Source organism: Herpailurus yagouaroundi, unplaced genomic scaffold, assembly GCF_014898765.1.
Source record: "Herpailurus yagouaroundi ecotype Mexico unplaced genomic scaffold, PumYag 197, whole genome shotgun sequence".
Lineage (NCBI taxonomy): Eukaryota > Metazoa > Chordata > Mammalia > Carnivora > Felidae > Herpailurus > Herpailurus yagouaroundi.
In genome coordinates, this window is record NW_024412428.1 from 7047995 (window position 1) to 7072795 (window position 24801).

The window sequence follows — 24801 nt, forward strand, 5'->3', positions numbered from 1 at the left end:
GGCCTACTGAATCAGAATCTGCATTTTAACAAGCTCCCCAGGAAATCCAAATGCACATGATATCAGTCTCCTGGTGTCATTTGTGAACTCTTGTCCGTAACCCACAAAACTGTAAGAAAGTTATCAAAGCCTAGGTGTTCACGCTTTCTGGCCCTGAGTCCAGAGACACGCTTCCATAATTCTGTACCACGGAAAAGCTGTTAAATAGTTCTGGTACTAAGTGAGTTAATCCACATCAGACCCATGACCTTGGCTAACAAATGGGACCGTCTGTCCTAAAATCCAAAAAGGCAACCTCTCATGAACTGAAAAAAAAAAAAAAAAAAAAACAAACAACCCTACATTTTTACTTTGCGTTTTGGTCTCAATCCAGTGAGACCTGTTGTGGCATAACATTTTAAGGTTACCAGAACATTTCTTGAAGCCAAAATTCTGCCTAAAAGAGGGCTTTGGTTTAACCCCAAGATACAAGTAACCAAAAAACAGAAGTGAGTAACACGGCCTCAAAAGAGGAAAGGAAAATGAGTGTGCTCCAAGACTTAGAACCAAACTTCAGAATTATAGCTACTGTCCTAAAAATTACTTATGAGTTTGTTTGACCTTAAAGGAACAAATGCAAAAAGTTGGTACGAATCGGTCACAGATACATCCCCCCGTACGTCAGGCAGGCAGGTTACCCCCTGGGGACCATGTAGATACCACTTCCTGCACTGTTGCTGGAAACACAATGCCTCCTCTACACCATGGGACCCCAGAACACCCCCAAGAACTAGAGAGAAAAGCAGCTTTAGAATTATTAAGTGGGCATTTAAATGGCTTGTGCCGCTTTCTTCCTGCCGCTATCTGGGATCATCCGCAGGGGCTGGGACAGCAGAGGGCAGCAATCGGCAGAGTTAGATACAAACTTGGCCATTAAATCACAATTCTTGGCTGAGGTGTCTTCTTCTAGATCATGAGACCGATATTCCTCGCACACGGAGCCATTTCTTACTAAAACACTTTGTGACTGCCGCCCATCATTGCAATTCTGCTCACCAGATTAAAACAGATTAAAACCAAATGTTTTTCCCCCGAGCATTCCCCAAAAAGCAGCTTCTGACTACTTTAAGGAGAGTGAAAAGCTTCTAACATTTTACCTCTCAGACAAGATCCGATTAAAAAACTAAGACATCCTAAAAATCCCAAATAGTCTTCCCCTATTTGTTGTACATTTTTCCAGCCATTCACTGCCTCCTTAAGCCCTAACTATATCTGTGTATCTATATGTCATTTTTTAAGTTAACCGGCTTTTTTTTTCTTTTTTTAGAGTAAATCTAGATTTACAGAAAAATTGAGCGGAGAGTACAGAGATCCCACTTATGTCCTCCCCACGCAAGTTTTCACTATTATTAACATCTTGCATAGGTGTGGTATATTTGTTACAACTGGTGACCCAACACGGGTACTCACTCAAGGTCATAGTTAACATTAGAACTCACTTTCTGTGTGGCACATCCTATAGGTCTGACAGCTATTTAATGCCAGGTATTCATGTCCTAGCTGTATTTTTAGTTCAGCATTTCTCTGGAGATAAAGAGTTATAATGGATATGGATAGAAATTTGAAAAGAAACACATTCTGCGGCCAGGATGTTTTCCTCCAAAAATCCTTGCGGGGGCACATTCACCAACCCGCCCTCTCTCCGCCCCCTCCCCTTCCCCCCTCCCCCTCCTCTCCTCCCTCTCGCCCCCCCTCCTCCAGCCCAGTTACCTGTTTTGTAAATCAAAGTGTGGCTGGCAATTCAGCGAGCTGTGCTTAAAGACCCAGAGACAGGAAATGTTCCCTGGGGTGTTGACCAGGACTTGCAGTGTGATGGATGCAGATATGTCCACTTCCACAGTGGCCGCTCCATAAACCGCCTCTGTGCTCTCGGGTTTCAAGGCACACCCAAGGTCTTCTGCGGGTTCTGATGCCTGAGTGGAAACAACGTGAACTGACTACAAGGGCACGTTTGATGCATCCTCTTCTTGGCTGGAACCTTTCTTTTTTCTTTAATGTTTTTATTTCTTTTTGAGAAAGAGAGAGAGAAAGACAGAGCACGAGCGGGGGTGGGGGGCAGAGTGAGAGAGAGAGAGAAGGAGACACAGACTCCGAAGCAGGCTCCAGGAAGCAGGCTCCAGGCTCGGAGCTGTCAGCACGGAGCCTGAGGCGGGGCCTGAACTGCGAGATCAGGACCTGAGCTGAAGTCTGAGGCTTAAGCGACTGAGCCACCGGGTGCCCCTGACTGGGACCTTTATCAAGGAGGTCGACACCGGAGCACATGCCACTGACCGAAAATCCTATTATTCACAATTCTCTGTAGAAAAGATAGATAACTTTAGGCTGCATTTCTAATATATTTGACACACTGTTGGGAGTTGAATTGTGTTCCCCCTAAAATTCACATGTTGAATCTTAAGCCCCACTGCTTCAGAATGTGACCTTATCCAAAATAAGGCCTTTCCACAGGTGATCAAGTTAAAACGAGGCCATTTGGATGGGCTCTAATCCAGTGTGCCTGGCATGCTGACAGGAAGGGGCAATTTGAAGGAAACACGCACCCGGAAGCACGCCATGTGAAAGTGACGATAGTGGGGCACGTGGGGGGCTCAGTAGGTAGCGTCCGACTCTTGATTCTGGCTCGGGGCATGATCTCACAGTTCATGAGTTCGAGCCCTGTGTTCGGAGCCTGCTTGGGATTTTCTCTCTCTCCCTTTCTCTGCCCCTCCCCTGCTCTCTCTCTCTCTCAAAATAAATCAATAAACTTAAAAAAAAAAAAGAAAAGAAAAGAAAAGAAAATGAAGATAGAGCTCTACGGGCCAAGGAGAAAGGCCTGGAACAGAGCCTTCAGAAGGGACCAACCCTGAGGACGTCTCGATTTCACACTTCTAGGCCGCTCTAGCAAACTAATATACAAACAATAGTCACAAAATTCGTAATAGGCGGGTAACTGTGTTTGTGATTATTGGTATGTCGATAAGAATCTACATGGCAATGGCAAATTGGTACCTGTGTTAGAAGGAACTTAAAAACTTAAAAACCAAAATATTTTCTGGGCCGATTCCCACCCCTCCACCCCCCACCTTGGCTCACTGCCACCACCATACTTCTTGGCGGCTTTAAGTAACTGAGGTTATGTTGAGAGGAAGGTGTGATAGCAACTTCTGTCTGTGGACCCTTCACCTGTCACTCTCCTAACACCCAGCACAGCACGCCCACGCACACATGTGCATGCAGACACACACACACACACACACACACACACACGCACACAAGCTTCTTCAGGTGAAGAGCAGGGTAGGTAGGTCTTCTGCTACTGATCACAAGCCATACTTCTGCCTTTCTGTATTCATTTATTCAGCAAGTAACGGGTAAGTTCATGTACTCAATATCTGATAAGTGCTAGACCATCTACTGGGCACTATGGGACTAGGAAGAAAAGACATTGATCTTGTCCTTAAAGGGTTTCAAGTCTAGTAGGAAGGAATAACTAAAACACCAGGTGAAATATAATGTGCCCCATGAAAAGACACCAACTACTTTGATGGGGGAGCCTGGGTGGCTCAGTCGGATAAGCATCTGACTTCAGCTCAGGTCATGATCTCGCAGTTCGTGGGTTCGAGCCCCGCGTCGGGCTCTGTGCTGACAGCTCAGTCTGGAGCCTGCTTGGGATTCTATGCCTCCCTCTCTCCCGGTCCCTCCCCCCACTTGCACTCCATCTCTCTCTGCCTCTCAAAAAGAAATAAACATAAAAAAAAAAAAAGGATACCTACTACTTTGAAAGGGAAATTTGAGGGGCACTTGGGTGGCTCAGTCAGTTGAGCATCCGACTTTGGCTCAGGTCATGATCTCCAGGTTCGTGGGTTCGAGCCCCGTGTCAGGCTCTGTGCTGACAGTTCAGAGCCTGGAGCCTGCTTCAGATTCTGGGTCTCCCTCTCTCTCTGCCCCTCCCCTGCTCGCACTCTGTTCTCTCTCTCTCAAAAATAAACATTAACAAAAAATCTTAAAAAAAAAAAAAAAAAAGAAAGAAAGGTAAATTTGAGTGCTCTGGAACTTTGGAGAAGAGACAGGTAACTTCCAAGCTGGGATGGGGGTGGTGGGGATGCTTCACTGAAATCCAGAAATTGAGCTGGGTCTTTTTTTTTTTTTTTAATATTTTTTTTATTTTCTGAGAGAGGGAGAGAGAGAGAGAGTGCGTGCAGGGGAGGGGCAGGGAAAGAGAGGGAGACACAGAATCCAAAGCAGGCTCCATGGCCTGGAGCTTGACCTGGGGCTCAAACTCACAAACAATGAGATCATGGCCTGAGCGGTAGTCAGACGTTTAACTGACTAAGCCACCCAGGCCCCCCTTAAAAAAATTTTTTTTGGGGTGCCTGGGTGGCGCAGTCGGTTAAGCGTCCAACTTCAGCCAGGTCACGATCTCGCGGTCCGTGAGTTCGAGCCCCGCGTCAGGCTCTAGGCTGATGGCTCCGAGCCTGGAGCCTGTTTCCGATTCTGTGTCTCCCTCTCTCTCTGCCCCTCCCCCGTTCATGCTCTGTCTCTCTGTGTCCCAAAAATAAATAAACATTTAAAAAAAAAAATTAAAAAAAATTTTTTTTAATGTTTTATTTATTTTTGAGCTGGGTCTTAAAAGACAGGCACAGAATAAAGTAAAAACAAAACAAAACAAAATAAAAAAACCTGACGTGCTGGAAGAAAATATTTGCAACACAGACTACAAATAAATCCCCCTAATTTATAAAGAATTTTTTTGACAATGAGGGATGCAGGACCAAAACACAAAAGAAAAATGGGAGAAAGAACTGAATAGACAGTTCACCAAAGACAGATATAAAGACTTGCCCTTGAACATATGAAAAAAATGTTCAAACTCAATTATAATTAGAAAATATAAATTAAAACAACACTGAGGGGCGCCTGGGTGGTTCAATTGGTTAAGCGTCCAACTCTTGGTTTCAGCTCAGCTCATGAGCTCATGGTTCTTAAGTTCGAGCCCCATGTCAGGCTCCGTGCTGCCAGTACAGAGTCTGCTTGGGATTCTTTCTCTCTCGCTCTCTCTCTGCCCCTCCCCTGCTCACATTCTCTCTCTGAAAATAAATAAATAAACTTAAAAACAACAACAACAACAACAACACTGAGATACTACTTATCTGTCAATCTGCCAAAAATTTTGAAGTATGACCCCACGTTTTGTTGGTGAGGTTGGGAGGAAGCAGCTATTCTATACATTTCTGGAGGAATGCACGCTGGTACAAACCTTCTGGGGAGCATCTGGCAATAGCTAATACAACTATGTGTGCTTGGGGCACCTCGGTGGCTCAGTCGATACAGTGTCCTACTCTTGATTTCAGCTCAGGTCATGATCTCGTGGTTCATGAGTTCAAGTCCCATATCAGGCTCTGCACTGACAGTGTGGAGCCTGCTTGGGATTCTCTGTCTCTTACTGTCTGTGCCCTGCACTCACTCGTGCCCTCTCTCTCTCTTCCTCTCCCTCAAAGATGAATAAATAAACTTAAAGAAAAGAAAAATATTATGTTGGATACTATAAAGTTAAAGACAAAAAGAATTGTACACGAAGGCTGTATTCACGTTAGTAATTCTGTGTCTCACTGGGGTGTGGGTTAGCAATTCTGAAATCAGGTTACGTATATACTAGGTTTACATAAGTCATTTATTATAGATAATTAGAACCAGGTTTCTTACTATCGAAGAACGAAGTACAAAATTGGAAAGAAGAAAAAGTTGAATAAACCCTTTGCTGAATTGAAAGCTGAATTGAAAGCAGAGCTATCAGCATGATTTCTGGTGGTATATACATAGATAGGTAAATAGATAGATGTAGAGATGATAGAGAGATAAATAGAGTGTGTGTGTGGGGGGGGGGGGGAGTAGTGTAAGTATATACATTGCCTAGAGGCAATGACGTCCCAATAGCAATGAGCACACCCGACTCTCAGACCTTGGTTTCTAAACACCATTCTCCAGTGTTTTGGAGAGCTTTTTAGAGAAATGGCTAATTCCAGGGCTCAACTGTCCTGCAGCCCTGGAAAGTAAGGAAGTGCTTGAGAAAACAAGGGAATGTGTTGAAATGACACAGAAGTCTATATGAAGTAGCTCCCAATGGCCTAAGTTGGACAAATCTGAATACCATAATAAAAATGACAGTTTCAGGTCATAACTCATAGAATAAAATAAATATCTCTGAGTCCATATTGATATGAATAAATTGAATAGAAAGAAGACATGGCTCTTCTTCACAGAATTCCACTGTATAAATGTAGAGGGAATGGGGGGAAAAGAAAATCACCCTTAGGCAAACATCACAGTAAAACTGTTGTGGCAAGATCCCCAACGGGTGCTAAAATCAGTAGGTGAAAATTGGAGGAGAAACCGGATATTTGCATCTTTCCCCAGATACTTGTTAATTACAAAGAAAACAAACAGTAACTCTGCAGTGGAGAAACCCAGCACCCACACCACATTCATCTTCAAACAGAAATGATAAATGATGACTTTAAACAATTAAGTGGGTTGTGGGAACATTAAAATCATCTTACTTTGGTTCTAGGATATATTGGTAACACAGCTAAGGATGTAGCTGCCTATTTATTCGAGTTACATTGGCACGTTTTGTCTACTAGAGTGCTTGGTTATTCAGAACGCGCCCGAACTATAAGATTCCCAGAAAGATGTCTCATCTGGGGCACCTGGGTGGCACGGTCGGTTAAGCCCCTGACTTCGGCTCAGGTCATGATCTCACGGCTTGTGAGTTCGAGCCCCGCATCAGGCTCTGTGCTGACAGCTCGGAGCCTGGAGCCTGCTGCGGATTCTGCATCTCCCTCTCTCTCTGCCCCTCCCCTGCTCACGCTCTGTCACTCTCTCTCTCTCAAAAATAAATAAACTTTAAAAAGAAAGAAAGAAAGAAAGAAAGAAAGAAAGAAAGAAAGAAAGAAAGAAAAAAGAAAGATGTCTCATCTGAGCAGTGTGAACTGTGGATGAAATCTAAACCATTATTTTCAAGAACGCTGCTACACTAATAATCCACTTCACGTTAAAGTAGGAAAATACCCAAAAAGAGCAGCTTCAGCTTCAAGGAGGTAAAAGCTGTGCAGACATCTTTGCAGCATCTACGATTTGCAGGATTGTCTGTTAAATGCTGTTTGAGAGCTATGAGGTCTTAATCCAATCCTGAATATTGCATAAGCATACAATTTATACTGCATGAAAAAAATAATGCAGGACTTAATACTAGGAACCAAGACCAATTATTAGCTTTTTTTGAAGACTGTATTTTATAAGAAAACACTGAAACGTAAGCAGCTATTTTCTTAAGTTGAAAAGACAATAAAAGCTTAAAACATCATGGCAAATAATATTAACATTTTTTTGTCCACACGGAAATCCTGTGTATGCAAAGTGTCATTATTAATAAGCAATATGTTATGATGCCAATTTCTGTTAAAAATCTGACATAAAAAATCATGTTTTAAATCAGAAGTTTTATTTATTTATTTATTTATTTATTTATTTATTTATTTATTTTTAAATATTCTTTTTTTTTTTTTTCAACGTTTATTTATTTTTGGGACAGAGAGAGACAGAGCATGAACGGGGGAGGGGCAGAGAGAGAGGGAGACACAGAATCGGAAACAGGCTCCAGGCTCTGAGCCATCAGCCCAGAGCCCGACGCGGGGCTCGAACTCACCGACCGCGAGATCGTGACCTGGCTGAAGTCGGACGCTTAACCGACTGCGCCACCCAGGCGCCCCTTTATTTATTTATTTTTAATGTTTGTTTATTTTTGAGACAGAGAGAGACAGAGCATGAACGGGGGGCGGGGGGGGGGCGGTCAGAGAGAGAGGGAGACACAGAATCTGAAGCAGGCTCCAGGCTCTGGGCCATCAGCCCAGAGCCTGACGCGGGGCTCGAACTCACGGACCGTGAGATCGTGGCCTGAGCCGAAGTCGGACGCTTAACCGGCTGAGCCACCCAGGCGCCCCCAGAAGTTTTATATTCTTATAAAATTCACACTATTTTTAAAATTTGAGAATTTTTTTGCTATCTCTGATTTTCGGGGGGTGGGGAGTGAAGTTCAGGGCGTCATGTTATGAGTTTAGGTTTTACACCCATGTAAAAGAAAACAGTGACTACCCATCGGTATGAATCCTTCACTGAAAATGTTCACGGAATCGGCTAAGGTATGCTCCCTTTTTGCCGTATGTTTCTAATATTTTGAAATATTTTCAGTCCTCTGTTATTTAAGCTTCCTTCCTCTGAGTAAATACCTAAGCTGTTATACGAACTGCTTGGAGGAGAAGGGTGATGAAGAACAAAGGTGGAACCCGACGGAGCCAGAGTCGGATAATAGAGCAATCTCATGTCAGCTTAATGGGAAGTCACTGAAGGGTCCAAGCCAGGCGGTGAAGGATGTAGCTGTGCCTCAGAAAGAACAGTCTGGCAGCCCTGTCTGCGATGCACTCTAGAAGGAAGAAGTCCCTTGCGATATCATTGGGATTATGGGGGAGATACTGAGGGCTTGAATTCTGGAAGTGGCTGTGGGACCAGAGAATAGGAGGAGATTAAGTGAGAACTAGCAAAGCAAGGAAATTGACAAGACTTGGTAACTGACCGAATGTGAAGGTAAGGGAGAGGAAGCAGCCCAGAAGGATGCTGACCTTTCAAGCCTGGGAACTAGACAGGGCCAGAAACAGAAATCAGTTAATACAAGCATATGAGCAGGTTTGGGGAAGTAGAGATGAAATAAAATAGATAGGTAGATTTTAATGAGCAAACGGAAAACCCATTTTAACCATAACCAGGAGGCAGTTGGAAATTAGGGGCTCAGGTTTGAGGGAGAAGCTTGGGTTCTCTTCAAGGAGAAAGGGTAATTTCTGTTACTTATTCATGCTCAGCATTGGTGTCCTTCCTGAATTCAAACCCGAGAGAACATGATCTGGATGGAATGGAGTGCATATGAGTACATAATATACTTACAAACACAGAAAGAAAAATCCATATGGCCATGGTAGGCCTCAACAGCTTACAAAGTATGGTCTCTAGAGAAAATAGCTAAAGTTAGAATTTTAACATTACTTTACCATGGGATACGATGATGATATCCCCAGTGATGAATCATTGTTCTTATGATTGATTAAAACACACTTGATCACAGGCAGATCTTGATTTGTAATAGTCTCAAATATCATTGCTGAAAAAACAACTGTAAAACAAAATAAAGACAAGGATGTTGATAACACGCACACCTTGAAAAGAAAGTATGTATTCATTGTACAACAAAACAACAAAACAAAATTAATCTGGCAAAGGTGGCCAACGGGAAAGTACATATGAAATACAACTTCATCAAAATCAAGTCTCACTATGAATCAGGGGCAGGGGTACTTGGAGCAGTGCTGTCTTCTAGAAGGTTCTGCAATGATAGAAATAGTCTTTGTGCCGTCCATTGTGATATTGACCATGTGAAATAAGCATAGTGGCTGCTAAGAATTTGAAGTAAGGGTAGTGCCCCGAGGAGCTGATTATTTGCATGCAAGCAATTTCTTCTTCTTTACGGATGCTTGTGAAATGTTTCCTTTGTGCCCTAAAAGTTTTAGAATTATGTGCCTTACGGACAGTCTATTTTCATCCGTCGTGCAAGATGCTCAGGGGGCCTTTTCAATCCAGAAACTCATATTCTTCTCTTAGGAAAAGTTTTTTGAATTACTTCTTTGATTCTTTCTATCTCCTTCACTTTCTGTTCTCCTATCATTTGGATGTTTTCCCCCAAATGATTGACGATCCTGGACAGTGTGCTCATATATAAGAATGAAGTCTGACTTGCTGTCCCATCATCTCTGTATGGTTATTTTTAGGTTTTCTCCTGGGCTAATCAGATTCCCCAGGGGAGACTCCTCTCTCCTGTCGGCAGCCCAAGTTCTGGGAGCCTGCAGTTAGCAATTTATACTTGTGTGGGGGTCCTGCAGTGGAAATTGGGTTGCTTTTCAGCTTTCTCATCCTCTATCTTATGATTCAGCTTTCTTCATGCGTTTTAAAGCTTTCTAAATTTTATTTTCTGCCTCTCCAGAAAATAAGTTTATGTCTTTAAAAAAAAAACAAAACTGATGGGGAAAGTGGGCGATGGGCATGGAGGAGGGCACCTGTTGGGATGAGCACTGGGTGTTGCCTGGAAACCAATTTGACAATAAATATCATATTTAAAAAAACCAAAACCTTCATTTGGGGGGCCTGGGTGGTTCAGTTGGTTAAACATCTGACTCTTGATTTCGGCTCAGGTCACGATCACACAGTTCGTGCGATCGAGCGGTGTGTTGGCCTCGGTGCTGACAGTGCAGGTCCTGCTTGGGATCCTCGGTCTCCCTCTCTCTCCGCCCCTCCCCTGCTCACGAGTGCGCACACTCTCTCTCTGTCTCGCTCTCTCTCTCAAAATAAATAAACTTAAAATAAGATAAGATAAAATAAAATGGTATTTCTTTAGTATCAATTTCTGGAAGTGGAATTAGTGGCTTAAAGGATATAAACATACTTAAATGGTTCTTGGAATGCATCGCCATTTGGTTTTCCAAAGGTGCCATACCAATTTACATAGCTACCTGTAAGGTGTGAATTTAATAGTTTTACTACAATCACATTAGCATTTAGTCATTATGTACTTTTTAATTCCCTTAATATAGCTCCTAGTCTTCCCCCCCCTTTTTTTTTTTTTTAAAATCTCTAGACCCAACATGGGGCTCGAACTCAGGACCCCGAGATCAAGCGTTGCATGTTCTTCCATCTGAGCCAGTCAGGTGCCCCAACCCTAGTCTTTTAAAGGAAATCAAATGAGCACAGCTGCAAGGGATAGGGGAAAAAAAAAAACAAAATTAGAGAATTCAAGAACTTTCCCTGCTCTACGCTATTCCCTAGTGGTTTTTGCCCCTCCCTACTCTTTTTTCAAATAGTTTTATTCAGTATAATTAATATACAATAAGTTGAACATATTTAGAATGCATAATTTGGTAAGTTTTGACATAAATACATATCTATCTGTAAAACCATCGCCACAGTCAAGTTTCTGTGCCCCCAAAAGTTGCCACGTGCCTCTCTGTAATCCCTTCCTCCTACTCACCCCACAGCCACATACCAAGCAACCTCTGATCTCCTTTCTGTCACTATAGATTAGCTTGAATTTTCCAGGATTTCATATAAATGGGATCACATAGTACGACAGTTCTGGTTTTGTCTGACTTCTATCAGTACGTATTATTTTTAGATTCATCCCTATTGTAGCAGTATATCGGTTGCTCATGCCTTTTAACTGATGGGTAGTAGTCTATTATACAGATATAACACAATATTTGAATTCATTTACCGGTTGACAGAATTTAAATGGTTTCCACTTTTAGCCTCTTACAAATAAAGCTGCTATGAATATTTGTATGAAAGTCTTGGTATGGACATATGCTTTTATTTTTCTTGACTAAATACCAAGGATTGGAGTACCCAAGTCATATGGGAGGGAGGTGTCTATGTAACTTTCTCGTGCCAAACTGCTCTCCAAAGAGGCTGTATCATTTTATATCCCTATTGTCATTGTATGGGGATTCCAGCTGTGGAATTCACATCCTCACCAACACTTGGTATGATGAGAATTTTTAATTTTAGCCATTGTACTAGGTATATGATATCTCATTGTGGTTTTAACATTTCTTTTCCTACTAATGATGTTCAGTATCCTTTCAGAGGCTTCTATGACATACTTTACGTTCTTTGGCAGTGTTTCTGTCCACATATTTTGTCCAATTCAAGCCTTTTAAAACTGGGTTGCTTATTTTCTTATTATTGTTTTGATAGTTTTTTTCCTCCTAGTTTTATTATGTTACTGTCAACATGTAACATTGTATAAGGTTAAGGTATACAATTACATCCCCAGAATTTATTTTATAACTGGAGGTTTGTACCTTCTGACCACCTTCACCCATTTCTTCCACCCCCAACCCATGCCTCTCACAACCACCAATCTGATCTGTTTCTGTGAGTTTGATTTTTTAGATTCTACAGATTAGTGAGATCATGCAGTATTTATCTTACTCTCTCTGACTCATTTCACTTAGCATAATGCCCCCAAGGTTCATTCATGTTGTCAAAAATGTCTTTCTTTTTTTACAGTGGAATAATATTCATAAATAGATAGATACCTATCTCAATAGCAACAACGAGAGGAGAGAGAGAGAGAGAGAGAGAGAGAGAGAGAGAGAGAGAGGAGAAAAAGAAATCTGGTTGGAAACTGTGCCTCCTTTTTCCAAGGAGGACAACATCACTAATCATTAGGGAAATACAAACCAAAACCACAATGATGGGGCACGTGGGTGGCTCAGTTGGTTAAGCATCTGACTCTTGGATTCAAATGACTCTGGTCATTTTCTCACAGTTTCATGAGTTAGAGCCCCACATCTGGTTTTGAGCTGGCAGTAAGGAGCCTGCTTGGGATTCTGTCTCTTTCTCCTTCTCTCTGTCCCTTCCCTGCTTGCACTCTTTCTCTCACAAAATAAATAAACTTAAAAAATTAAAAAAAAAAAACCCACAATGAAATGTTATCTAACACCTGTTAGAATAAACATCATTTAAAAGACAAGAGGTGACAAGTGTTGGCGAGGATATGGACAAAAAAAGAACCCTTGTGGGGCACGTGGGTGGCTCAGTCAGTTAAGCGTTCATCTTCGGTTCAGGTCATGATCTCGTGGTCCGTGGGTTTGAGCCCCACGTCGGGCTCTGTGCTGACAGCTCAGAGCCTGGAGCCTGCTTCAGATTCTGTGTGTGTGTGTGTGTCTGTCTGTCCCTCTCCCACTCATGTTCTCTCTCTCTCAGAAATAAGTAAACCTTAGAAAAGAGAGAGAGAGAACCCTTGTACACTATTGGAGGGGATGTAAAGGGGCACAGCTACTATGGAAAACAGTATACATATAGATGTATATTCACCTACCTGCCTACCTACCTATCTATCTCACATTTTCTTTAACCACTCATCCATCAGTGGATACTGAAGTTGTTTCCAAGTCTTGGCTACTGTAAAAAGTGCTGTTGGGGGGGGGGGGTTGCAGATATCTATCTGAGATAGTGATTATCCTTCAGATACACACCCTGAAGTAGAACTGGTGTGGATCAAAGGCTCTATTTTTTTTTTGGTAACTTATATACTCTTCCAAAGTAGCTGTACACATTCCCTCTAATAGTGCACAAGGGTTCTCTTTTGTTCATATCCTTGCCAACACTTGTCATCTTTTGTCTCTTTAATGACAGCAATTCTAACAGGTGGTTAGAATTCTAACATTGTGGTTTTGATCTGCGTTTCCCTAATGATTAGTGATGCTGTCCTCTTTGGGAAAAGGGTCTACTCATTTCTTCTGTGCATTTTCCAACCAGATTTCTTTTTCTTCTTTTTTCTTTCTTTCTCTTCCTTCCTTCCTTCCTTCCTTTTTTGTTGCTACTGAGTTGTAGGAGTTATTTTTATATTTTAGATGTTAATCCTTTATCAGATATATAATTTGCAAATGTTTTCTTCCATTCCATAGGTTACCTTTTCATATTTTTGATGGTTTCTGATGCTGTGCCAAAGCTTTTTAGTTTTGTGTAGTCCCATTCATTTATTCTTTCTCTTGTTACTTTTGCCTTTGGTGTCAAATCCAAAAAAATCTAATCTTGTTAAGACAGATGTCAAGGAGATTACCCCCTGTGTTTTCTTCTGTGAGATTTATGGTTTTAGGTCTTACATTCAAGTCTTTAACCTATTTCGAGATTTTTGTGTATGGCATAAGATAGTGGTGTAGTTTCATTATTTTGCATGTGGCTGTCCAGTTTTCCCAACTGTATACGTCATCTTTCCCTGACTGTATACACTTGGCCCCTTTGTTACAAATTAATTAACCACATGTGCATGAGTTTATTTCTGGGCTCTCTATTCTGTTTCATTGATCTGCGTGTCTGTTTTTGTGCCAATACTGTACTGTTTTAAATACTATAGAACTCAGTAACAGTGTTTGAAATCAGAAAGTGTGATGCTTTTCACTTTGTTCTTTCTCCATATTGCTTTGGTTATTTAGGGTCTTTTGTGGTTTATTACAAATTTTAGGATTGTTTTCCTATTTCTGTGAAAAATGCCATGGAATTTTGATAGAGATTGCATTGACTCTGTAGGTGGCTTTAAATAGGATGGACATTTGGACAATGTTAATTCTTCTAATCCATGACCATGGAAATTCTTTCCATGTATTTGTCCTAATGTGTTTGATCAATGTCTTATACTTTTCAGTGTACAGAGTTGTTAATTCCTCAGTTATATTTATTCATAGGTGTTTTATTATGATGCAGCTGTAAATGGAATTACCTTTTTTTTTTTTTAATGTTTATTTATTTTGAGAGAGAAAGAGTGCAAGCAGGGAAGGGGCAGAGAGACAGAATCCCAAACAGGCTCCAAGCTGTCAGCACAGAACCTGTCACTGGGCTTGATCTCACAAACTGTGAGGTCACGACCTGAGTTAAAAATCCAGGATGCTTAACCGTCTAAGCCCCCAATGAATGGATGTTGAATTTTTTAAGAAGCTTCTTCTGCATCTATTGAGATGATCCTAGGGTTTTTGTTCTCCATTTTGTTAATGTGGCGTATCACATCGATTGATTTTCAGATGTTGACACACCCTGGCATCCCTGGGACAAATCCCTCTAGATATCGTGTATGGCCTTTTTGAGGTATTGTTGAATTTGGATTGCAAATATTTTGTTGAGAATTTTTGCATCTATATTCATCAGGGATATTGACCTGTAGTTTTCATTTCTTGTAATGTCTTTGCCTGGTTTTGGTTTCAGGGTTATGCTGCCTCATAACATGACTTTGTAAGTGTTTCCCTTTTTTTTTTCTGGAAGAATTTTCTGGAAAGATTGGCATTCATGCTTCCTTGAATGTTTGGTAGAATTCACAAATGAAGCCAACTGGTCCTGGATTTTCTCTGTTGGTAGATTTTTCATTACCGATTCAATCTCCTTATTAGCGATTCTGTTCAAATTTTCTGTTGCTCTTCCCGGTTCAGTCTTCGATAGGTTGTGTGTTTTTAGAAGTTTATCCATTTCTTCCAGATTGTCCGATTTGTTTGCATATATAAGTGTCCATAATAGTCTCATGATCTTTTGTATTTCCGTGGAGTTTTTATGACCGCTAATTTGAACTCTTTATGGGTGAACCATTTATCTTTGTTTCACTAAGGTTTGTTTCCGGAGTTTTCACTTCTTCTTTTGTTTGGAACACACTCCTTTTCATTCTCCTTGACTCTCTGTGTTGGTGTCCGTGCATCGGATAAAACAGCCACCTCTCCCAACCTTCGCAGGGTGGTCTCATGCAGGATAGGAACCTTTTCAGAAAGTCCAGGCTTAGGTCTTTGTTGGCCCTCAAACCCTTGTGATTGTCCAAGTCACTGGTTCCTAAGAGTGAGGGTGGGCCAAGACTTTGTCAGTGTCGCAAAGGGGAGGGCCTAAGTAAGATGAACAGTGACTGGAAGGGTGACTCAAAGGTAGTAGCATTTAAAGTCAGGGCTCCAAACCCGCGCACATGCTCCTTTCAGGGAGATACTAACAGAAGCAAAATGTAGAGACATGCTTGCTAGCCTCCCCAGTCTTGGGCAGGATCACAGTCAGTTCCTAGATATATGTTAAATTAGGAGCCTAACCCTCAGGCTGCAAACAGGTCCCTTTAAGGGAAAGACTGGGAGACATTTCTATCTGTGGCTTCTGCACCGCACCCTGGGGGGAAAACCACAGGGAGCCCTCCCAGGCCCAAAGAACTGCTTCTTTGTTTGCTACAATCTGTTTCTTTGTTTGGTATAGTCTCAAGGATGCAAGCCCCATTGTTTTTCAGAGCCACTGTTTTTCAGAGCCAGGAGGTCTGGGAGCCGGTCCCTAGGTGGAAGTCTTAAAAAATAGGAATGCTAGATGTTGGGTCAAACAAACCCTTTCATTACTCAGGGAGGAGCTGAGGGTGGTGAGTTCCCTCTCGTTTGTATATTGATTGCTATGTCAGGGATTGGGTTCTGGTGAGATTGACATGTGTCTCTGCCTTTTCCACCCATTTCAATGTGGGTTTTTTTCCTCATTTCCTCATTGTGTTGGAGCCACTTAGCTAGTTTCTGGATTTCTTTCAGAGAAAATGTTCCATGTGCAGCTGTCGATGTTGTGTGTCCATGGGAGAAAGTGAGTTCAGGAGCCTCCTACATGGCCATCTACAGGTTTTGAGAGTTCTTTTTAAAAATATATTCTGGATACAAGTCCTTTATCAAATATGTAATTGACAATTATTTTCTGCCAGTCTGTGGCTTGTCTTTTGAAGACGAAAATTCTTAATCTTGAAGATGTCCAATTTATCAATCTTCCTTTTATGGATCATGCTTTTGGTTTTGTATTTAAAAATTCTTTGTTCCCTCTAAGGTTATAAAGGTTTTCTCCTAGTGTTAGAGTTTCAGGTTTTAAATGTACATTTTAGTTTTACATTTAGGTCTATGATCCATTTTGAGTACTTTAAAAAACACTTTTTTTGTTTGTTTATTTATTTATTTATTGAGAGAGGGTGCATGTGCAAAAGCGGGGAAGAGGCAGAGAGACAGGGAGAGAGAGAATCCCAAGCAGACTCTGCACTGTCAGTGTAGAGCCCTATGTGGGGCTCAAACTTGCAGACCAAGAGATCATGACCTGAGCTGAAACCAGGAGTTGGACGCTCAACCAATTGAGCCACCCAGGCACCCCATTCTGAGTAGACTTTTTATATGGTATGACTATGGGTCAAAACTTTTCATTTGATTATAGTTACATGTGAATATTCAATTGTTTCAGCACCATTCACTGAAAGAGTATTGATTTCTCCACTGAATTACTTGTATACCTTCATCAAAGTAAATGGACTGCATATACTTTTCCATTGATCTATTTGTCTATCTGGATGCCAATTCCATGTTGTCTCAATTATTGTTGCTTTATAATAAGTCTTGAAATCAAGATGATAAGTTTTACAACTTTGTTCTTTTCAAAGTTGTTTTGGGTATTGTAGATCTCTCATTTTCATGTTAATTTTAGAACCAGCCTGTCAAAACCTGCAAAAAAGGTTTGCAGGGATATTGACGGAATTGTATTGAGTCACTGGATCAATTGAGCAAGACTGAGATTTTAACAATATGAGTCTTATAATACACATATATGGTATATCTTTATTTAGGTCTCCTTTAATTTCTCTTAGCAATGTATAGTTTTTAGTATACAGATCTTGCCTTTCTTTATCCCTCTTTCATCTTTTCTAAGCTACCTTATATTTTTTCTCCCATTTCTGATTGTTAGTTCTAGAAACACGATTTAATTTCTACACTGATCTTGTGTCCTTCACACCTGCATAACTTGTTTATTAGTTGTAATTACTTTTTTGTAAGTTCCAAAGGATTTTATACACAGATGATCATGTTGTCTGCAAATAAAGACAGTTTTACTTCTTCTTTTCCAATTTGGATGCTTGTGATTTTTTTCTTGCCTTATTACGCTAGCTGAATCTCCAGTACAATGTTGAAGAGTAGGGAGAATGGACATCCTTGCCTTATTTCTGATTTTAGTACAAAATGTTCAGCCATTTGGGGCACCTGGGTGGCTTGGTCGCTTAAGCGTCCGACTTCGGCTCAGGTCATGATCTCGCGGTCCGAGAGTTCGAGCCCCGCATCGGGCTCTGTGCTGACAGCTCAGAGCCTGGAGCCTGTTTCAGATTCTGTGTCTCCCTCTCTCTCTGCCCCTCCCCTGTTCATGCTCTGTCTCTCTCTGTCTCAAAAATAAATAAACGTCAAAAAAAAATTTTTTTAAAACAAAAACAAAAACAAACAAAAAACAAAAAACAAAATGTTCAGCCATTTGATATTAAGTATGATGTTTGCTAAAGGATTTTCATAGATACTCTTACTTAATTGGAGGAGGATCACATCTATTCCTACTTTGCTGGGAAATTTTATTAGGAATGGATGTGGAATTTGGTCAAATGCATTTTTTGGTATCTATTGAGATGATCATATAGGTTTGTTTTTGGTTTTGTTTTTTTAGTGATTTTTCTTTTTTATTGTGTGTATATGGTGAACTAACGTTTGATTCATTTGCAAATGTTAACCAACCCTGCCTTCCTGAAATAAATACCAGTTGGATATGATGTATTATCTTGTTCATATATCGTTGAATTCCATTTGTTAAAGTAGTGCCAAAAAATTTGCATTTATATTAATGTAATTATCGGCCTGCAGGTTTATTTTTGTGTTTTTTTGCTACTAATATCCTCAGTTTAGGTACCATAGAAATGGTCTCATAGAATGAGGTGAGAAGCATTATCTTCTCTTACATTTTCTGGAAAAGTGTGCATAGAATTGGTATTATTTCCTCTTTAAACATTTGGTGGATTCCCCAGTAAAGCCATTTACTCTAGTAGTTTTCATCATGGGAATTAAAAAATATATATTTATTATTTATTTTTGAGGGAGAGAGATAGAGAGTGAGCAGAGGAGGGGCAGATAGAGAGGGAGACAGAACCCCAAGCAGGCTCTGTGCTGTCAGTGCAGAGCCTGATGCAGAGCTAGAACCCATGAATGAGGAGATCATGACCTGACCTGAACAAGAGTCAGATGCTTAACCAACTGAGCCATCCAGGTGCTTCCACTGTGGGAATATTTTTAACTACAAATTCAATTTCTTTTTTTTTTAATATGTATATTTTTTATGTTTTTACTTATTTTTGAGAGAGAGAGTGCAAGCAGGGGAGGGGCAGAGAGAGAGGGAGGCACAGAATCCGAACCAGGCTCCAGGCTCTGAACTGTCAGCACAGAGCCCGACGTGGGGCTTGAACTCACGAGCCGTGGGATCATGACCTGAGTCAAAGTAGAACACTTAACCTACTGAGCCACCCAAGAGCCCCTACAAATTCAATTTCTTTAACAGACATAACATTATTTAGATTATCGATTTTCCTCAAATGAACTTTGGTAATATATGTCTTTCAAGGTATTTTTTTCCATTAAATGGAAGTTGTCAATGTATAGGCATAAAGTCATTAATAATATTTCCATATTATCCTTTTAATATCTATAGATTCTATAGTGATGTTGCCTCTCTTGTTCCTGATACCTCAAATTTGTGCCTTCTCTCTTTTTTTCCTGATCAGTTTGGCTAGAAGTCTAGCAATATTACTGATCCTTTATTGCTCTTGGTTGCATTGATTTTCTCCTGTTCCCCCCTATTTGATTTTTCACTTTGATATTTGTTTCCTTTCTTTTATTTACATGGGGTTTAATTTGTTATTTTCCTCCTCTAGCTTGTGCTTGAATTCAAGCCCACTGGTCTGAATTTGTAGCATTACAATTTAAGGATGCTAATCATTTAATAATTAATAATTTAATGCTACCAATTTCCTCTTGAGTACTGCTTTAGGAACATCCCTCAAATCCCAATATATTGCATTTCACTTTCCCTCAGTTCAATGTACATTCTCATTTGTTTTTTGGTTACTGCACTGACCCAAGGATTATTTAGCAATGTGTTCTTTGGTTTCCAAATATTTGAGGATTTTCCATGTGCCTTTCTGTTATTAATTTCTAATTTAATACCACTCTAGTCACAGGATAAACTTTATATGTCTTGAATCTTTTAAAATTTACTGAAGCTTGTCTGCTGGCCCAGATTATGATCTAGCTTGATAAGTGTATTGTATGCACTTGAAAAGAATGTACATTCAGCTGTTGTTGAGTGCAATGTTCTATAAATGTAAATTAGATCAAGCTGGTTGATCAAGTCTTCTATAAATTACTGATTTCTTTTTTTTTTTTCCCTATCAATTATCAGGGTATTGAACTCTCTGAATTGGTCCATTTCTCCTTGCAAATTCAATCAGATTTTGATCCATGTATTTTCAAGCTCTGTTAAATGCATGAGTGTTTGTGATTTTTCTGTCCTTGTGATGACTTAAGCCTTATAGCATTATGACATAACTTTCTGCCTCTTGTAATATTTTTGCTCTGAAATATACTTTGTCTGTTATTTAGCTTCTCCAACTTTTGATTAGTTGTTGGCATGGAACTTTCTCCCCCCATCCTTTTACGTTTAACCTATTTGCGTCTTCATATCCAAGGTTGACTTTATTTATGCACCATGTAAGTTGGGTCTTGCTTTTTTTTTTTTTTTTTTTTTAATTTTTTTTTTCAACGTTTATTTATTTTTGGGACAGAGAGAGACAGAGCATGAACGGGGGAGGGGCAGAGAGAGAGGGAGACACAGAATCGGAAACAGGCTCCGGGCTCGGAGCCATCAGCCCAGAGCCCGACGCGGGGCTCGAACTCCCGGACCGCGAGATCGTGACCTGGCTGAAGTCGGACGCTTAACCGACTGCGCCACCCAGGCGCCCCTTGTTTTTGTTTTTAACCAAGTCTGACAACCTCTGCCTTTTAATTTGATGTGTAAATCATTGAAATTTAATGAGATTATTAATAGGCTTAGGCTTATATTATTCTTTGTTTTCTATTTGTTCCATCTGTCCTTTTTCCCCCCCCTTTCCTCTTTTTCTACCTCCTTTGGGAATAATTGAGTATATTTTATGATTCTACTTCATCTTATTTCTTCAGTGATTAGTTATAATGCTTTGTTTTGTTACTTAAGCAATTGCTTTAAGGTTTATAGTATGCATCTTTACCTTAAAGCAGTCTTTTAAGTGCTGTTATACCACATTATGTATAATATAAAGAGCTTACAGGGGTGCCTGGGTGGCTCAGTCAGTTAAGTGTCAATTTCAGGTCAGGTCATGATCTGGTGGTTCGTGAGTTCGAGCCCCGCGGTCGGGCTCTGTGCTGACAGCTCAGAGCCTGGAGCCTGCTTCGGATTCTGTGCCTCCCTCTCTCTCTCTGCCCCTCCCCTACTTGTGCTCTGTCTCTGTCTCTCAAAAATAAATAAACTTTTGAAAAACTTTTACTGTAAGGACTTTACAATAGTATATTTCAATTTCATCCCTCCCAGGTTTTGTGCTATCACTATCACACATTGCATTTCTATATAAGGTATAAACCCAACAAGTTACTGTTATTATTTTGCATTAAATAGTCAATCATCTTCCATAGGGGTTTAAACAATAAAAAAAAAATCTTATATTTACTCACTTCTGGAGGTCAAATATCCATGTCATGGGAAATAATGGGGAAAAGGAGGTCAGAAAAAGATAGCTGATAAAATCATGGAGGAAAAATTTCATTTCCAAACCTGATATAAATGTAAACCCACAGGTAAGAAGCCCAACAAAACCCAAACACATGACTCAGGAAGAAAACTACAACAATATATCATAAAGAGGAACTCTTAAAAGCATCAGAGAAAAAGGAGACATTCTAATAGCAGACTTACATGTATCTATGACCAACCAAAGTTCTCACAGACGCTCTATTCATTTTATTTTGTCTTTTCTCTCTGTTCATTTTGGATTGTTTCTATTGCCGTCTTCAAGTTCACTAATCCTTTCTTCTGCAGTCAGTATGCTGTCAAACCCTTCCAGTGTAATCACAATTTTCATCTCTAGAAGTTCAATTTGTGTGATTTTTTTTTTTTTTTTTTTTTTTGTATTTATTATGTCCCTGCTTAGCTTGTCTAATCTTTCCTCTAGCTTCAGGACTATGTGGAATATAATATAACAACTATTTGAATATTCTTGCCTACTAATTCTGCATTTGAGGTCACTTCTGGGTCTCTTCTTCATGACTGATTTTTCTCCTTATTGTGGGTTGAATTTTTATCCTTTGTCTATTAACTTGTAACTGGTTGCTGGGCATTGTGAATTTCACCTGGAGTCAGATATTTCTGCATTTGGTTACATAGTTTTGAACATTTTATGGGAGGCAGTTGAGTTCATTGTAAACATTTTATTCCTTTCAGGTCTTCCTTTAAGCTTGGTTAGGTGGGACCAGAGCAGTGTCTAGTCCAGGGCTAATTTTCTCCACTAGTGGACTTCATCAGAACGAATAACTTCTGCTCTCCAAAAATACTCTCTTAGAAAAATGAAAAGAGTAGCCATAGACTGGGAAAAATATTTTCAAAACAAACAACCTGATTTTTAAAAAATAGGCAAAAGATTTTAGGAAACACTTCACCAAACATAATACGGGATGACAGTTAAGCACACGGAAAGACGACCAACATCATCAGTCATTCGGGAAATGTAAATTAAAACCACCATGACATATGCTGTACCCCTGTTAGAAGGGTTAAAAAAACAAACACAAAAAACATACCAAGTGATGACAATGACCTTGAGAAACTGGCAGTTTCTCATAACGTTGAACGTTCACTGAGCAAACATTCCAGCAACACAATGCCACTTCTGGGTGTGTACCCAAGAGAAATTAAAACCTGTGCTCACAGCAAAACTTGCCTTCAAGTATTTATAGCAGCGTTATTGACAACTGCCAGAAACTAGAAGCAAACGAATGAACTTCAGCTGATTAATGGCTAAACAAACTGTGCCACGTCCAATAATGAAATACTACTCAGCAACAGAAAGGAAAAAAAAAAAAAAGTACTGTTAAAAAGAAAACCACAGGCCCAAACAGAGCTATTTACGCTAGGCCAAGTCACCAAACCGGGGCTTAATACCTCACCTAATTCCCGTTTCAACCTTTCCCAGAAATGTAGTCTTAACCAGTTAGTCAGAAATGTCTTCCGGTCAGCTCCAATGAGTTAATCTGTCACAGGGGCCATCCCCAAGCCCCAAAGAAAGATGAAGCAATCCACCTAATAAGACACCCTGTATATGTCCCTAAGGGAAAGTGACCTTGTCTGCAACAACCCTTTCTTTTCTTTTGCTAACTGCCCTATCTCATGTCTGTCTAGAAAACCCTTCTGTTTTGCACAGCTCCTGGAGCTCCCCTCTACCTGCTACATGGGGCGCTGCCCGATTCATGGAGCACTTAATAAGGCCAACTATATCTTCAAAGGTACTTCACTTACTTTTGTTTCCTGATTACTGATATCCATAACAACATGGATAGATCTCACGTAATTACGAGGCGTGAAAGAAACAGACTCAAAAGTCTCCATGTTATAAAATTCCACTTACATGACCTTCTGGAAAAGGAAAAATGATAGGGGCAGAAAAGAAGTCACTGGTCGCCAGGGGTTGGATGTTGGGTATTGGGGTTGATTAACTAAAGAAGAGTAAGAGAAACTCTGGGGTGGGCTGGGGGGTGGGGGGTGGAACGGAAATGTTCTATATTTTATTTTATTTTATTTTATTTTATTTTATTTTATTTTATTTTATTTATTTTATTTTATTTAAAAAAAATTTTTTTTTTCAACGTTTATTTTTGGGACAGAGAGAGACAGAGCATGAACGGGGGAGGGGCAGAGAGAGAGGGAGACACAGAATCGGAAACAGGCTCCAGGCTCTGAGCCATCAGCCCAGAGCCCGACGCGGGGCTCGAACTCACGGACCGCGAGATCGTGACCTGGCTGAAGTCGGACGCTTAACCGACTGCGCCACCCAGGTGCCCCTCTATATTTTAATAGTGATGCTAGTTATACTTTGTAAAAAGCCAAAGGAAGAATCGGCCGCCATGGAGATTAAAGTTCTTAATGAGAATCCATTCCAAAACCCTGGTAGCACTTCCCAGAGTCCAGTTCCTTTTTTTTTTTTTTTTAATGTTTATTTATTTATTTATTTTGGCGGGGGGAGGGAGAGGGAGGGGCAGGGAGAGAATCCCCAACAGACTCCACACTGCCACCCCGATGTGGGGCTTGAACCCATTAACCATGAGATCATGACCTGAGTCGGAATCAAGAGTCGGATGCGTATCCCCCTAGAGTCCAGTTCTAAACACAGTCTGAGGAATGAAGACAACTTTGGAATTGGAAAAGTGTTCCCAAAGTGGCAAGATTTGAAAATGCAGGGCTAGAGTGGAGGTGGGGATAAGTGGAGAAAAAAAAAAAAAAATAGCACCAATCGAAAATAAAATTTTAGGTAAAAGTAGAATCTTCTCCACTGAAAGTGTGATGGATGTAGACATTATAAAACAAATCAGAGAATGCCGGGGCACCTCATTTTCAGGTTCCCCAAGGTGAGTCTCCTGGGGAGCAGAGAGCTGGCAAAGACTTTAAAGTTTGAGTTTCAAGGCCCTGTTCTAAGAGTCACCTACTTGGATTGCAGAAAGTCCTTCGACCTTTCTAGGCCCCAATTCCCCGCACCTAGTAAATGAGGGCGGTAGACAGGACTGGGGTGGTGTAATAAATCTATTTGACCAGTCCGGATTCCTGGCACAAACCTAAAACCCTTGGAATGTTCTGATAGGAGAGTCTGTTGTTATCCATGATGGGACTCTATTGAGCACACTAAAGTTGATGCTAATGACGCAACTTGGGTGGGGGGCCCTAGATGGCCTCAGGATGCGGCTGATCACCAGAAAGACCAAGTAATGAGAGAGTGGGAGCTTTCAGCCCCACCCGCTGACCTCTGGGAAGAGGGGAAGTCGCTGACAAAACGCCACAAATATTCTTGAACTGGGAGATTCAATGAGCTTCCAGGTTGGAGAGCACCCGGAGGTGGCCAGAGCGTGGCTTCCTGGAGAGGGTGTGGAAGTCCATCTCTCCTTCCCACACCCCTTGCTCTATGCCTCTTCTTCCAGCTGGCTGCTCCTGAGTTAGATCCTTTTATAACAAACTGGTGCTCTAGTAAGTAAAATGCTTTTCTAAGTTCCGTGAGCTGCT

General features: G+C 40.7%; 1 protein-coding gene across 1 annotated transcript in view; it reads right to left on the reverse strand.

The window, feature by feature from the left end:
• The window catches only part of FLT3 (fms related receptor tyrosine kinase 3), a 77539-nt gene that overhangs the window by 46136 nt on the left and 6602 nt on the right, over positions 1-24801 (reverse strand). Inside the window, exons 2-3 of the mRNA XM_040448108.1 lie at positions 9117-9238; positions 1750-1952 (exon numbers count right to left, since the gene is read on the reverse strand). Of these exons, the coding sequence (XP_040304042.1) occupies positions 1750-1952; positions 9117-9238 (325 nt within the window). The remainder of the gene's footprint in view (positions 1-1749; positions 1953-9116; positions 9239-24801) is intronic.